The 17195-nt window shown below is 40.8% G+C and overlaps 1 protein-coding gene across 1 annotated transcript; it reads right to left on the reverse strand.

The window, feature by feature from the left end:
• Positions 1 to 1755: 1755 nt before the first annotated feature.
• Positions 1756 to 11349, reverse strand: cchcr1 (coiled-coil alpha-helical rod protein 1). Its single transcript, XM_030439067.1, has 19 exons — positions 10963 to 11349; positions 10335 to 10629; positions 10068 to 10235; positions 9840 to 9957; positions 9240 to 9434; positions 8783 to 8946; positions 8570 to 8684; positions 8241 to 8351; positions 7389 to 7532; positions 7191 to 7301; positions 6828 to 6934; positions 6589 to 6701; positions 6421 to 6493; positions 5552 to 5670; positions 5247 to 5435; positions 3247 to 3348; positions 2950 to 3080; positions 2718 to 2856; positions 1756 to 2614 (listed from the first exon to the last, which is right to left on the reverse strand). The coding sequence occupies exons 1-19, from the start codon at positions 11030 to 11032 to the stop codon at positions 2475 to 2477; spliced, it is 2604 nt and encodes an 867-aa protein (XP_030294927.1). The 5' UTR covers positions 11033 to 11349; the 3' UTR covers positions 1756 to 2474.
• Between the last annotated feature and the right edge of the window lie 5846 nt (positions 11350 to 17195).

The raw sequence follows: 17195 nt of genomic DNA on the forward strand, positions 1-17195 counted from the left end.
GAGCATTAAATGCTTCTGGGCAGGTTTCTTGTTCAGATTGATACATGGACCAGGTAAAATTCAGATTCTTTTTCACTACAGGTGCACATGTCCACCCTCACTCATTGGTTTATTTACACTTGCAGTTAAGAACCACCTGTAAACTTCACAGGAACCCTACTGTTCCTCACTGTCTTCAATAATATCACAACAAAGAAACTTCACCTTACAACCCACAAGAATGCTGGAGATCACTGTGTGTGCAGTTCTCACCTTTGACAACATCGCCCTCTGCTGGCCTTTATGTGAAGTTCAAGACCTGCATGAGACACACGGGCCGAATTCCAATGTCTCCTCTAAAGCCTTACACCCTGTATCCTTGCAGACTTAGTAGATGTCAACTGGTCTGTGTTTGGTGTTAAGGGGCCAAAAAGGATATAAATAAGAATGGGGCAGCACTTTGCAACGTTAAACTTTGCCTAGTGGGTTTTATGAGTTTCTATTTCACATTTTAAAGCAGCTCTATGTAACAATTTGAAGTCACTTTTTTAGTGGCCACATGTGAGTCTACTGTGACATACCGAGAAAAAAGGAGACCTTCCCCGTTTCTCTCTCAGTTGCTTATACAAGCCTGTGGACAATTTCTTAAAGTGGTTTAATGCTGCTGGACCGTGGATTCCTCAAGTTTTATTTTCCATGACAGTACAATGGATGTGACTTTACGCACGTTCTTAAGTGCCTCCGCTCCGTGAGCAGAGCTCAATGACAGTTAACGTTAGCTTTGAAATGGAGTCGGCTAATATAAACTAGCAACCGGCTTCCAGCACAACAAGGATGTTTTACAGAGCCCCTTTAAAATATATAATAATAAAAACAAAGAACTGCAGTACATATACAAAGACATCCAAGCAGATTATCATAACTAATGACCATTAATATTAGTGATATTTATATGACACCGCTCCCAACATGAACATATGATGTGATATACAGGACAACACACAAAAACATAGATGTTTCAAGATGGAATGGTGGCACATTAGTATTAAATTATCCATCAAGATGCTTCTAAGCTTAAACTGCACATGATAACTTCACTGTGACATTGATGGCATTGATTTTTGTATCAGACGCTAAATATACAACTCAATAAAAATTAATGTTTTTATGCTTTACAAGAGCAAGAGTGCACTGCTAAAATCCAATCATACTTATTTTTTTTAATTCTTAAATTTGAAGTTTTCATCCTCTGCTTGCCATGATAAATCACCTCGCCAGCTCTGAGTATGTCCCTGCAAATTATTTTTGATGCTCTTAGAAAACAGAGCAGGGAAGTCTAGACTTTATTAGTATTTTCCCTCTGCTCTCCCTCGTGCCCTGCATGAGATATTTTCACCTAGAGGCTCGAAACCTCAAACTATTGCAAAATGTATTAGCGCTCGTGACAACATGACAAATAGCACAATTATCTGGTTCATCGTGATGTTTATCATCATCCATCCTGTGATTGCAACGTCATTTTGAGATTGACCTCCATAAAGGAACTTCAAATAGAAAATATTGATTATTTCAATATGAAATCATGCAGGTCTTCCCATTTGTGAAGAGAAACAGGTCCAATGCACAAAACACTTTAAAACCTACTTTTATCGTAACAAAGTCAAGATTCTCAGTTCACTATAAATGTGAGAAACTCTATTATTTCTAAATAGTCTTTTTATAGATTGTGACCTCACTACTGACAATTTTCAGTCTCTCAAAACACTGCCCCAAAAGTAATAATAAAAAAAATACTTTATTAGGTTACACATTAAATGAACACACATAGCAATATACATGTACAGAACGGACTTCTATTCACATTGGCAGGATATGTCAGCTGTATTTATATCCAACAGGTTTCTCTTTGCCATTTGATGAAAACCTCATTGAAACAGACAACTCTAGTAACATAATAATGAATTCATCACCATTTGTTCAGTTATTTTTCATTTATGAATTCCATTTTCTACACTTTGGCCAAAGTAAGATCATCATCGTAAACTTTAATTGGAACCAATTTGTAAAGGGAAATATCATTCAAATAAGTAAAAGAAATGAAAGTTTGGATCACATTCTTACTGGGGAGGTGATTTAACCCAAGCAGGAGAATGAAAAACGAGATTATTCTGAAAATGAAAATCCCGACCATGCCTCTTTGATTGGTGGCCATATATTTGTTTCAAATGTCTCATTATTTGGAGCAAAAAAAAAAATGTATGGCTTAAGATCTGGATTCGTAAAGCCATCCTGGAGATGAACGAGGGGATGGATTGAAGAATTGAAACTCAACTATACTGTGTCTGTGAGTGTGATCGATTCTTCTTATACAACCAGTAGCAATGTGGGATGCATGGTTTCCTGGCAAATTCTTTCCAGACTGTATCTTAAAGCACTAACACTGCCCACCTTCTGTACAAATTAAAGGTGTGTTCACCGGATGTAGTGAGTCATCCTCAGGTATCAGCTGTGTGGACTGCCTGTGTGGATGGTCCCACGCTGTCACTCTGTCCCTCCTCCTCCGCAGAGTCCTCGGAGCTGTTTACCACCGCAGCGCTGAGAGAGTGAAGCTCCTCCAAAACAGACAGGAGTTTCTCTGACAGGATACAGACAGGCCATCGGCCACATCAGTCATGTCTGTGTAAATGTGAGGATTTAAAATAAGCGTCTGACGCATGAAGAGTTAAGACATTAATTACCGTCTGCAGGGAGATGGACTTTTGTTCCCACAGGGCAGCCCCTCTCTGAAGGTGTTTCTCTGGGAGCAGCAAAGTTTTGCAGAGCAGCTGTGTGAGCTCTTGTGTACTCGCTCGTCAGACCTCTCTCAGCACCAGTGGCCTGGAACAGATTCGGGTCATAGGAGGCCATCAAAAGAAATGCAGACAAAAAACAACATTTTTCATAACTGTCTTTTGCTTTAAAAAGTTTTACCAGCAGTAGGTTTTTGTCTTTCTCAGTCTCCTTCAGGTGAGTCTTCTTGACTTCCCTCTTCGTGTGTCGACCTTCTTTCATCTCTTCCTGTTTCCTTGCTGCCTCCCTCTCAAACTGCCTCAAAGTCATAACTGCAAGACACAATACAGATAGAGATCAAAAGCTACGAAGAGATGTTGTTATATACTGTGTAAACAATTTCGATCGTATTAGTTCACAGACTGCATTATGGAAATGACTTCAGCACCCTATGTTAAGCTGCTGTGGGCTAAGGTATCATGGTGCTAATCCTACTACCTGCTTTAGTGTGCTCTCTCTTGGCTGTATTGACTTGAACCTCCATCTCTCTCAGCCTCTCGGCACAGCGGTCCTTGATCTCAGACACTCTCTCCTGCAGGGCTGAAGGGGAAAAACAAACACACCACTCTACAATACAGTATCTCACACAATGAGAATCACAGTCTAATGCTGTACTTGTACCTCAGGGGATACACTCTGGATTTTATTGCACCTGTTAGCAAAATTTCATTGACAGCAAGACCTCCGCTAACAAGAAGGGGATTGAGTCAATTTAAATGTATCAATTACAACAACGGAAGTAACACAGCACGGTGGCATTAGCCTAAAGGTCAGAAAAAAGCATAAAGAGGAAAACATTTGTTTATCCAGTCAAGGAACCTGATTATACAGCAAACAAATGTAAGACCTGAAAGTTAAAGGAAATTGGACATGTATATGAGTCTCTCACTGTGAAAGAGGGGGGATTATCACCTAACTCTATAGATACCCTGAGCTCTGCAGAGCTTTATAGTGTTTGATTTTTCATCATACAACTTTACTGTTCACTCTCACTGCTCTCATAACACCGTCTATGGCTGCAGCAGGAAGCTGTTTTTAGCAAAAAAGCTCCAAGCCACCCACCATGCCCTGCATGTCCAGCACCAAATGGCAGATAGACAATGGTAACAAAAAGTGGAGCATTTAGCAGCCGTAGAGCCAGATTTTTCCCTCAGGAGCAGGTGGAAGACAAAACGGTGCTGAAAGACAATGAATACTAGACTTGGACAAACACAACTACATATGTCTTGTGTTTATAGCTTGTTTATGGCCACATAATCACTTACAGCTGCAAATTGTAAGAATTTTAGCCTAAAACACTAAAAACTTATCAACAGAATGTGAAAAAATAACCATTCTGAGGTTATGTCAAAGATGTCTGTGTACTGTCTTGAAAAGGTTTCTGCTGAAGTTAGCATGCTAAGCAACTAGCCCCGCAGTGTGTAAATACAAACACTACTCAGGTGGTCCAGCTAGCTGCATGGCTAACTGAGATAATGAGCCAACAGTAGTTACATTTATGATGTATAAACAAAATACAGTCAGCAGCGGTTATCGGTTACTCTGGTGATGTGCTGCCCCTATGTGTTTGGAGTATGAATTCAACAGGGGGCCAATTCTTACACAAAGATTCACAATTGTTCTAAAACATCTTCAATACATCATAAGCATTAAAACCAGTTTTGCTTGCATTATCTATTCCTTCTGTTTATACTGTACAAAATCCCCTCTTTTTATCTATCCCTCCACTGCAGCTGAACAGGGAGACTGTCCATGGAACTCAAACATTGAATTAGATCTATTGTCCTAAAAATACTCTGCTCTTTGGAAGATATCCAAACTTTTTGGCAACTACGACTGCTGAAGCCTCATTTTATTTTATTATTGTAGTGTGTTCCCAATGTTTTACATTGAAAGTGCATTAGGAGGGGGTCTTTAAATTCAAATCAAATCAAGAATCAAATCACTTTTATATATATAGCCCAAAATCACAATCACATTGCCTCAGTGGGCTTTACAATCTGTACAGTGAACATCCTCTGTCCTTGGACCCTCAATTCAAGTTAGGAAAGATGCCAAATTGCCAGTATGAACAGGAGGAATGAATAAAACCCTGTCTTGTTGATCATATGGGCACCTGACAGACTGAAAAACTGTTACCCTGTCCTTTAATGGTGGTTTCAAGCTAATCCTTTCCCTAAGTGGCAAGTTTAAATCCTTTCACCAACTGGGAAAAAACATATTAGGGAAACTTAGTAACTCTCCCTGAACAACTACAGTCAAGGTGCTCTTGAGAACTTAATCCCGAACTGCTCCAGTGAAGCTGCCGAGCAGACAGGAGTGGCCAGGTGTGAATACGTGGAGACTGTGACGAAGGGCAATTCTGAAAAAGAGCTCAGTCTGCTTTCCCTTGGATAAGTCAAGGTTGAAAAACAGTCATACCGCAGCCGCCGCCTCACCTCGTTCACTGTGCTCCTGCTGGCTGAGCAGCTCAGAGCGGAGTTTCTCCAGGTTGTATTTGCTCTCCTCCAGCTGGGCCTGGATCTGCTGCAGGCTCTGCTCGGCCTCCTCTCTGCCAGCCGCAGCCTGCCGGACCTCCATCCAGCTTTGCTCCAGCTCCTGCTGCTGCTGTTTCAGGTTGCTCTCGTCTGAGGAGGATGCAAAAAGGTGAACTGCAGTGCATTAAAATGCCCAAAAATGGCTACCAAACAGATAAACAGATTATATGTGATAATAAGATGTTGGGAGTTGTAAGAGTACTCACGCTGTTCTTTCAGATCAGCTAGAGTTTTTTCGATGAGCTCTGGGGTTCTTTTGAGCTCCTGTGTCAGCCTGTCTCTCTCTTCACACACCAAACTAAGCTCCGTCTTGAGGTTTGTGATGCTGCAGGGCAACACAGACAAGATGGCAGAGCAAATAAAGGAGCAGAGTCGAGCAGAGAGGTAAAGAAGTAAGTGCACAGTGCATAACAAAATAGGCCAAACTCTTAACAGACAGAGAGCTAATGTTTTTAAATGTGGACTAATGACTCTGCATATTGAGTCATATTGTGATGGACTGCCAAATTATACAAAGGCTTCCAACTCTATGAATTTAGTCGGATTAAATGAATGCTTAAAATGTTACCAGTAATACAAATTTTAAACCAATAAAAATACAGAAAACATCTTATAAATGCGAAAGACATGCTTGACTTTCTTCAATTCGTGTTTAAAAATTATAACTTTTGATTTTGGAGGCTGTTGATCAGAATACGCGTTTTTGAGACATCCCTTCAGGCTTTAGTGTAATTGCAACCCGCATTTGGAGTCAACCTTGTCATTTTGGAGTAAATATGTGATCACATAATTTTAAAAATGTAATTGGCAGTCAGCCACAGGCATAATGTGACATTTTCCAGAGGACAGATAATGATGAATATTTGAATTTTAACGTGTGTTTGCAAACTTTTGGCAGATATTAAACGACTGCAGCCACTTAAGAATTTGTTGCATTTTGTCTTAAGAGAGTACTGAGATGGAATAGCTATTTTCCTAAAGTAATGGTTGATTTCTTGTACCCAGGTTGGGTAAAAATCCTTTCTGTGCATTCATCATGTAACAATGACGTGTGTGTGTGTGTGAAACCTCAGACCTGTCTGCAGCTTGTTCTGTCTGTTTACTGGCCCACTGAACTTTCTGCAGAGCAGCCCTCCTCATGATCAAACCTGAAAGAGGAAAACACTGTGACGTACTGTCTCAACAAGCATATGAATTTTAAACTGAAGCACTTCGGCATATCAAGATGCTTATCAAATCACACCTTGGATTGTCTCCACTCGTCTTTTCGCGAAAGTTAGCCTCTGGTTTAAAGTGACAAGCTTTGTTTGAGCTGCATCCACTTGTGCCACCTTGCTTTCAAATGTCAGACTGAACCTGTGAGGCACAGAATGTGTTAATACACAGCATTAATTGTAACAAAACTGAAAACTGAACAAGCTCTATCCTTCATTTTCTTCTGATTGATTCTCTTATTTTCTAATTCAGATACATTTCTTTAACCTGTGCACAGCTTCTGTGATACTTTTGACTTCAGTCTCTGCTTTCTGATTCTGTGACTTCAGCTGGGAGTTTTCCTTGTGAGCCTGAAACAAGTCCTGTTTCAATGTCTGGGAATAAAACACACATCCATACAATTGAGTATCTTATACAAATCCACTGTTTTGAAAATGTCTCCTTGCCCAGCTGCTGTTCTTAAACCCACAACTGCTACTTGAACCTAGCAAAGTTTTGACATAGTCAGCATTTTGTGCCGTGCTACAAATGTACAAGCGTTTATCACTTTGCTAAGCAGCCCCAAATTTATAGTGCGTCATCAAATTTTCAGACAGCCACGTAAATCACATCACTCGCTCTGGTACTAACCTCCTTTTCCACTCTCTCCAAGTCCAGCTCAGCTATCCTGTCATCTAGACTGTGTTGGAGCAAACTAGCACGGTGCTGCTCCTGCTGGAGTTGCTGCTCCATGGATCTGACCTAAAACACAGAGCCACATTTTAAAACAGTTTCAAACACAATGGGCATGTTTGCACTGTGGTAAACTAACTATGAGGTTTTATATACACTTGAAAGAAGGTGATCCTTCTCCCCTCTTAGTTCGATGTCCTTCGAGCGAAGCTGGACGCATAACTTGAACACTTTCTCTCTCCAGAGCTGAAGCACCTTAAGTCCCTCACATTCATTCTTCACAAGTGGGTCTGTTGAGATCTATGGATGCATACAAATGAATGGTAAATGTAAACACTTATTCAATAAATGCTTCATATGCACATGAGTAATTATTGCTTACAAATTAGCCTTGATGTTTTCAAAAGCATTCTCAATCGTTTAAAAAAGGTGAGTGCTTTTTCCTTTCAACCCACAGCAACCACAGCAATCAGAGATGAGTTTTTTCCAGGTAACCTCTGCAAAAAACTAAAACATATTGTGACCATCTGTATCACACAAGTTTCAAGTTCCTAAGTTAACATTGACATTTATTCTAAACTAACCAAAATGCAATTCAAAAGTAAGAAGAATCCATTCAAAGGGATGAAAAATGCTTTATATGTCACCTGCAGAGTCATACTTTATGTGCAGATCATTTGGATAGACCTTAGGTGAAGTGTTCCGTCAACTGAATTGCTCCTGCAGGGCTTTGCCATCCTATCTGGAGCTTTTACATCATCGATCTTAAACCCTGTGGTCTGCTTAAGTGTCTTCACGAACCATGAGGTGCAGTCACACCTCAGACTCTTTTATTCAGACTTTTGGAATATGAAAACTTCACAACATAAAGACGGCAGCACACAATGACAGACAGCTGCTTGGTCTGCATAGGAAAGCAGTGGCTCTGCCTGAAAGTCTTGCTGCTGCTCATCGTCCTATCATCATAGGCTTGAATCACGTATTACTATGTGAGGAACAAACGCTCACCTTCTTCACCATTTTCTCTTCTTGCAGGGTGAGTATCTCATTCACAGAGTTCAGCCTGACAGTCAAAAGCTCTGTTGTCATCTGAAGAGCTGCTTTCTCTTTGTTCAGCCTCTACAAAATGGAGAGTATCAGAATATAAAGTGCACAATACTATAATAGACAGGATTATTACAATACGCATGCTATTCCTTAAAATACATGTAAACACTTTTTTGCTTTATAATTTCTCATTGAAGCTGCAAAAAAGACCAAGATTTTAAGGGTTTTTTTCTCATGCAATTACTTTACAGTAGGCTGATTGCAATCAATACTGTTTATATTGCTTTCACCTCAACAGTGTCATTTAATCGCTCCTTCTCTCCTTTCTCTGGGGCGAGCTGGCCGATGTAATTTCTGAGGCTGTGCAGCGTTGCCGATTGTGTCTCAAAAGCCTGTCCCATTTGGCTGAAAAATAAACCCCATCCCACAATAAAATCAGTGAATCTGACTACAAAGTGCTATAGATGTTTCAGCTCTGTTCAGTTTTAGATTGACTGTGGCACCTTAAATGTTCTCTCAGCCCATCTCTCTCAGTGGATACCTCCACCAGAGTGCTTTTTAGCTGCAGCACTTCTGAGGTCATTGATTGAAGTCTGTCCTGTAGTTCACTGTTTGTTTTCCTTGCTGCAGCCAACTCTGCACTGTGGGAAGCATTCAGCTGTTGCAGCTGAAAGTGAATAGAGGCAAACAATGGAAATTTAGGATGTATACAAATAATGATGTAATACCTTATTGATCCCCAAGGAGAGGTTCTCCTTTTATTTGTTTACCTCCTGAGGAAGGTCAGAGTAGTGTCAATTACAGAAAAGCTGTGCTACGTGCTCTGTGTCCTGCTCATGGGTGCAGCAGCCGGAGAACAAGCCTGCTGCCATGGGCTGTGGGATGCAGGGTCTTGAGCTGAAGTCGCTCAACTTAGTCTATGATGGTATTCATTTGCCTTGTAGAGAGTGTGCTACACACCTCAACCTCCTGCTTCTTGAGCATTTCTTCCAGCTGTTCTGACAGTTGAATAGTCTGCTTTTTGGCCTCCTCCTCAGCATGGAACCTGCCCATTTCAGCCTTCAGAGCGAGGTCCCGGGCCTCCTCTTTGCTCCTCTCTAGATCTCTCCTCAGATTTGTAACTTTCTCAGCGGACTCTACCTTTAGTCTTTCAAGCTGCAAGAAACACAAATGTTGATAAACATAAAACAATCTTTATATATGAAACAAACTAGTGAAACTTGCTAGATTAAAACTGTTCATTAACTACAAGGTATTTCTAAAATCTTTTTAAAATATTTTGTTATATTTGTTTACTGAAGCTGTGTTTGTTGTTTGTCATTTTATATCTTGTGTTATGTCACTTGCTTTCAGGTCAATAAGGACCCCAGGAAGACTAACAATTACTCTTTGGAAGCTAATGAGGTTCCATTAAACAGCGAAAATGATCATAAAACTAGAGTGTACCAAAAACAACAGACTGCAAACTGCCAAAATAAGTTACAGGATCGCTGTAATTCTCAGGTGATCTTTGTCAACAACAGAGTCGAAATGAAATGTTTTGTCAGTAAATAGCATTACCTGTGAGCTTATTTTCTCCTTCTGAGCACTGTTGTGAATGAGCTCTTCTCTGATCTGGCGGAGTTCAGTCTTAGCCTTGCATAGCTCATCATGCACTGTTTCCAACTCATGGCTCTGTCTGTCACACAAAGGTTATGCCATGTTAAGATTGTTCTACACGATTCATCGCTAAACTCTGAAATGTTTGGTTACGTAGAGAATGTCAGACAATAGGAGCATATCTCCTACCTGTTCACAGTGCAGTCTCTGTCTCTCATCTCTTCCCTGTGGCTCCCTGCAGTGTCCTTCAGGGCCTCCACCTGCCTCTTCAACCTCTCAGCTTCTGCCTTATGCTTCTCTGCTTCTTGACGCCACTCTGACTCCCATCTGGACCACTGCTCACTTCTCTCTACAAATCTGTGTTTGAGGGAGAGAAGCTTTTTGTGCTCAAGACATGCCAATACATTTACAGATTAAAATGGTAATTCTGACATGAGAAAGCATATTGTAGAATACCTTGTCCTAGGGCCTGATGGATCATCCACAGGGATCCTTCCTCTTATGCTGTCCCCTTGTAACATCATGATCCTCTGATTTTCCTTTCTCAGCTCCAAGATTTCCTGCTGGGCCTGACTGATGGCAAGCCATGGACTGGCAGGACTGGGATCCCCTGAAGGCACTGATGCTACGACTGGACTTACCCAAGAGATGGTTGGTGTTGCCCCTGGGTTTTGAACAGCTCTATGTGGTCCAGCAAATGGGACACTCGATGCAAAGTGCGATGGGGGTACCAGGTCGTTCTGGACAGTCCCTTAAAAATATCATAATATCCATGTTTATTTGTGCGCATGCGCTAGTCCAGTCGTGAGTACTATGATAATGATTGTGATGCTTTCTAAACGGAGCCTGTTCACCACGAGCTTTCAGGAAAGTTACAATGGCAAACAAGACAGTTTACAGTCTCCCCTGAATACAACCTCCTCTTGATAAATGTTGGTTAACGCTAAATGCAGTTGTGTGTGTTAAGCCAGGGAACGAAACGTTGTAGGCTAAGGTTAGCTAGCTAACATTGTCTTGAACTTTACATTGGCTTGAAGTTACAAGGAAATGTCAACCAAACATGCGGCAAAAACAAGAAACTTACTTGAAGTCGCTGTTGAGGTGAAGTCCGTGGGTACTACGAGCCTTTCTTTTCCCAAGTTATGTCTCTCCATATTCACCACTGTAAACCATAAACTTCGCTGACAAAACAGGCAAACTGTCCGAGCCTTGTTTTGGTGCTCTTAACGGTTGTTCTCCCGCGAGTCACGTCACTCGTGGTTGCCTTAGTTACGGGTTACCAAGCGGTAACCAAGCTCCTAACCCCGACTTTGTTTGCTAACGTTAGCCAACTTTTAATGCTCACTTCAGACGTTGGTTAATTTGCGAATGCCTGCAGCTTACTGGAAAATATGTATACTAATGAACTTACAGCAAATCGAATGATTTGTCGAACATAACTACAATATATTACAATCGCGCAGTGCATCACGGGAAAGTGAAAGGAACCTTAAGGTGCAGTGGGAATCCTTTCCCCTGACTTCTGTCTTGCAGGGTGTTCTTCCGCGAGGGCTTCACCTGCTCTAATCGCAGGAACTCAAGTTTACAAGGTTCGAAATAGGTCCAGACAGTACACAACTTTGGTAACGGACGGATTTCCTGATAGACCAATAGGTCCATAAATTACCCTCTTTAGTGCATTAAAAAAAAAATTCCTCTTTAGTGCATTACAAAGCTTTTTTTGTTGTTAGATATTAAATTTAAACAATTAACACTGCCAGGGGAATCACAGCAGTGAGTAAAATACTATACCACGTGAAAACGATTAATTATATTTCTCCCTACGTATCCCTAAGTGTAGGATCTCCAGTTCTGATAAATAAGAGCAGTCACAGGGGATTTATTTCTATGTGAGATCAATTTTCGGGAATGTACATTTCTTCTGACACAGGTTCCATGAGGCATTTTTATTTCGGATATTAGCGAGACGGTGAGAGACATAATTGTGATGTGTGAGTGTGCGATTGCAGTGTAATAAACCTAATGAAGTGATAACCTGAAATGATTCCTCCTTTGCCTGGGACTCCCTCACCGCAGGACCCTGGGGTGCCTGACAGCCAGACCATTTCTGCATGATATCTCTAGTCCTGCAGAGAGGGGAGCACAGAGCATGCTTTTGGGGCAGCTAATAATTGGAGGTTTGACTGGTAATTGGTGATAATTTGGTTGTGCAACAGAATTTGGGGGTTAAGGTGCATCTATAAATATGTTTCCTCCGACTGCAAAATGATCAGTGGTTGAATAATTTACATTAAGGATATGCATATTTGACAGATTTCTGTGTGCTTCCTCTCCTGTATCTGCAGTGATGCAAAATTTGCACACATTGCATTTGTGCTGAATATCTATAATCTGGAAGCATGCACTCAGCCTTCAAATGAAGGACTGCATTACTCATTATACAATTAGCATGATATGCACTAGTCAGTTTTCCTATATAAGCAGTGTAAATCCCTTTATTTGCATATATCTGCATTATTTTCCCGTGGCATCGCCAGCAGTTGTTTCTGTTTGCTCTTACCTACAGTATATCTTCTTTCTCTTCAGCTGCCATGACCCACTTTCCCCCTGGGGTCCATTAAAGTTTCATCCTATCTAGGAATAGGAACAAAGAGACATTATAGTTGTATTCATTTACATAAAGGATTACACATACAACCTAATAACATGAACGTAATAAATGACAGTGGATGTGGCCAATAAATGTCTCAACAAATTACAAAAAAAAAATGTATAAAATTACACATACATTGCCAGTGCAGCATGAGGTGAACTGTGTGAAAAATCTTTAATGTAGTGAAGTGGTAGTTTGAGGAGAACAGTGGGAGTGCTGTGCATTATTTGGGCACATTGGTATTGTATCCTCTCAGCACCCGCCAGGCACTGCAGTAGGTCCTGAAGAACAAAGCAGACGAAAAGAGGGATTGGAAGGGGCCACCGGGAATCCGGAAAACAAATACAATGCTGACCCTTATTAGAAAGAGGGCAGAATTAAAATGCAGCTCCATGTCTTTGAGGATACTTAAGCGTTAAGAAAGGTGGACCTTCTCTGCATATAGTTCTTGAAAGGACAGCTAAAAAGAACATTTAAAAAAATGCATACAGCAGTCGAGACATGTTTGTTAAATGTCGCCAAAATGTGCAATGTGGCAAATTGATCTGGCTCCAGGTTGCAGCAATAGCAGCAGGGTATAGCACAGACAATCAACGTCCAATCGCCCAGCTCCTACTGTGAGATTCTGTGGAGTTCCCAGATCATAATCCTATCATTGTATTCTAGGTCTGCCTCAGGAATCTCCTCCCAGTTGGACGGAGACATCCTCATCAGATGCTCAAACCACCTAAACCGGTTCCTTTCGATTTGCTGGGGAGGCAGTTCTATTCCCGGAACCTTCTGAATGTTTCCTCACGCAGAGCAATGATATTGTTTTTGGTCACAACTCGGGGCTCACAACCAACATGGCTGTGTCATGTTGGTCCATGAGTTCCTCATAGTTCTCCTTCCACCATTGGACTACACTGTCAGGTTAGCATTTATCAACACAATCTCCAGAATAAATGTGTGATGTGTACATTTCTGCATATCACTGATATGTTGAGACCTGGCATGTCATTATGTCGCTACTTTTATCCTTCTTTGGGTTAATTCTGTTGTTGTATCTTGTAACAAAGCTATAATCATGCTCTGGTTAGGATTAAGTGCAAAAAAAAAGGTTAGGGCTAGAAAAAGACCATGTTTTGGCTTTAAAATGCAATATGTAAGAATTAACTACGTGTCAAATTCATACTTAAACACATATATAGGTAAGTGGAACTATTAACTGCTGCTATCTGTAGCTGCCATTAGCTATATAGCTCAGATAGATGTGCAGCTAGCGGTATGGACATGCCCATGATAATGTCAACACCGTTGTTTTTTTACATTCTGTTGATCATTTCAGTTGGGGAATGATTTCTTACAAAAAAATCTTACATATTGCACCTTTAAGATACCTAGTTTGGTAGCCACAAACATGGCTGGGGATGTCCTGACTTCCAATCAAAAATATCATTTTTTTTTCCAACCACAAAGCTGGAAATTATTGCTGGGTCTCCTCAAAAATATCCTGTAGGGTCACGCTTATAAAACTTCAAAGTCCATGGTCCCTTGTCGAAAATATCCAGTGGTTTCACAAATACAAACGTTGAAAGGGAGTCTTGAACTGCAATCACTGGCTGTAAATCACCATCTCCTCCAACCTCTCAATATGAAAGTCAGCTCATAAACATGTAAACTGAAAATGATATGACTAGCCTATGACACCTCAAAATATGAATGTGTCAGTGGTTTGCAGCTTGTTTGTTAGCTACCAACATTGTTTCCTGGTGACTGGGCTGCATTTATCTACCCCTGCCTCCTGACCCACTGAGCAATTTTTATAATCTCTTTTAGTACGACAGATAGCCCCGCTCCATGGCCTCATCATTCTCCTCTCACACCTGAATTTGCCCACCCCAAAAATCCCCTTTGGCAAAGCCAATCGTGGGACCCAGTCAGTCTCTGCTCAACCAAACAACATTGGGTCATGACATATGGTCCCACCACCCACAACGACTGGCCTAGAGGTTCAGCGCAATACTAGTCAGGCTGAACGAGTCACCCTTGGTCACACACATGGACTGAGGAAAATACAAATGCAGAGATCAAATACACAGTGTCTGACAGATTCACTTCAGTTTGCCTTTTGATGCCCATCACACCATGGCAACAGTCCTTTTGAGAACAGCTGGACGCGCTTAACGCAGTCGTCCGTTCAACCCAAGATATGAACCTCTTCATTATAAAAGAGAATGAAAGCATTTCTCATATTCACACTTAAGGACAATGGATATCCTGTTCACGCCCAGGGCCACGGAAGCTGCTTTGTCTTCATCCCCAATCAAGCTGATTCAGCGTACACTTAGGGTTCATGTGGAGAAACTGTCCATGACTGCAAATATCGGGACCGGGAACTGTATCTTTAATCAAAAGGTCTTCCCCTCAAAATGTGCTTGTTGAACTCACATGCCACGAGGATAATACTGATAAGCCCCAACTGAAACCATCGTCAACCTGGTAGGCATTAATCCTATGATGGAAGGTCATAATCTCCATTTTAATAATCTATATGTTAGAAACCCCCTACTGTAGATGCCTCAAACAGAAACTGTTCGCTGCATGAGCATCAGCTGAGAAAAAATATCGGAATTTTGTTATTATAAAAAGCTTCCCTTGTTTTGATAATCCATCTTAAGACAGACATCACAAGGCAGCATCTGTTCCAGGACTGTAAAGACGATCTCTCAGCTCTATACATGCCCAGATCTCTTCTCTGCATCACAGCTATAGCTGCTGGGCATTTTCTGAAAAAAAAAAAAAAAAAGGAACAGCTTATGTGGGAAAATGTTTGACTGTCAGCAACTGTCTGGACTCTACATTCTAGTGTACAGTATGGTGGAGGAAGGTTTCAGTCTCTTATGTATGTCTTTATGTTCCCCTCTGCTCTAAAAATGTGTTTTTCTTCTTGACTTTGACGCTAGAAGGCTGTTTTCACATTAATTGCAGATATTAAGTTCACACAATGTTACTCACCCCCTTGCCGATGGAAAGTCAGGTGAAGTTTCATGAATGAAAAAACATTGCTGGAGCTTGTTCCCATCTACTTCCATTGTTTAGGAGGAACAGCTGGAACAGTTTTGCTGTTTGTTTGTTTTTTGGACTGCGAACCTTCACCACTTATCCATCAGCATGAGTTTGAGTAGATAATGAATTTTCATTTTGGTGGTGAACTGTTCCTTGAAGAGGCTGGTCTACAAGCATGATCTTCTGACATCACAAATAGTTTGGAAGCAAATTATGCACAAGTGCCATGTGGAATCTTGTAGCCTCCAGTGCACATAGGCTACACAGTGTGAAGTGGAGGACATGTTGTGTTCAACAGGCAAAGTTGTGACAGGAAAAATATTTGCGTTGTCATGTATTCTAGAATATTTAGTTAGCAAGGAATAAAGTTATAGCATTCTTGAACTTCTGCTTCCCTTGTCTCAAAGTCGATGTTTTTTATTCTGTGTTTTCGTTTAAAAGCCTGAAATAAGGTCTGTGGTTACCACAAGCATAAGATTTACATGTTTCTTTTCTATGACATGGAAAACATCATTAAATTATAAAGCATGTCACTGTGTCAAACACGGAGACTCGTCTACTCACATGTTCGGCTTTACAGGCTGACTTAAGTTACAAACTATTCTAACTCTGAATTTACAACTTGTAGATTGATCAATTTATAGAAAATGTGTATAGTAATTGTGCAAGACGCATAATGGCGGTGACGGTTTCGCCATGCAAGCACAATGTAGTTTATCTATTAGCTTTTCACCTACAGTCATCTGGGGAGATTATATTGCTGAACAAAACACGTATCGTAAATTTGTGTTTGCCACGGAACTTATTTTCGGCGATTCAAAAATCCGATTTAAAAATCCCACAGGCTTTTTGTCGGGTAAATGCAACGATGCAACAAAAGACCGTCACCCATGCACAACTCTATGGGTGCAGCACATTACCAGAGTAACCACTAGGTGATGCTAACTGTGGCTTCTGTTAGCAAGTAGACAGGGCGGGCTACGAATAGCATATCATTGTGCTAACTTTAGCGGAAATCTCTTCAACACAGAAAAAACTATTATTTCTTCACTTCCTGTTGATAATGTTAGTGAATATTAGAATGTGTTCAGCTTATTGCTCCTTTAAACCAATCAGCCAGCGAGCGACGGTAAGGAGCACAAGAGGCAACAACACAATCATCTCAAAGATTTTCCCTCTCATATGATGGAGTTGCCCACTTTCACTTCCCCTGGACTCATTTCCTGCCACCTGTTGTCATTTTCTTTGCCTCATAGCTGTGCACTGTTATGGCTAAATAAAATCCGTGCATTACTCATGCAATGTGCTTGTTAAACAAGTGTGGGCCTGATTTTTTCAGAGCTGTCAAAGCAAGGCTTTTATTTTTTTTTTGTTTTTTTGTTTTTCTTGAGACCCATTATCCAGCAGTGATGCGATAACAGATGAATAAATTGGTATTGTTTACACTTTGCGACAAGGAGATGAGCTGATTAGGAATGCAATTTAAAAAAAAAAAAAAAAAAGAAAGAAAAAAAAAAAAGATATTACAAAGCCAGTGGGAGAAACTGTTTTTCTGGCGCTTTTTCTCACCCTGCACCCCATTTTGCCGTGCTTGTCACAGTTTCGCTAAAAAGGGG

The sequence above is a fragment of the Sparus aurata genome, chromosome 13 (genome assembly GCF_900880675.1).
Source record: "Sparus aurata chromosome 13, fSpaAur1.1, whole genome shotgun sequence".
In the NCBI taxonomy this organism is placed as follows: Eukaryota; Metazoa; Chordata; class Actinopteri; order Spariformes; family Sparidae; genus Sparus; species Sparus aurata.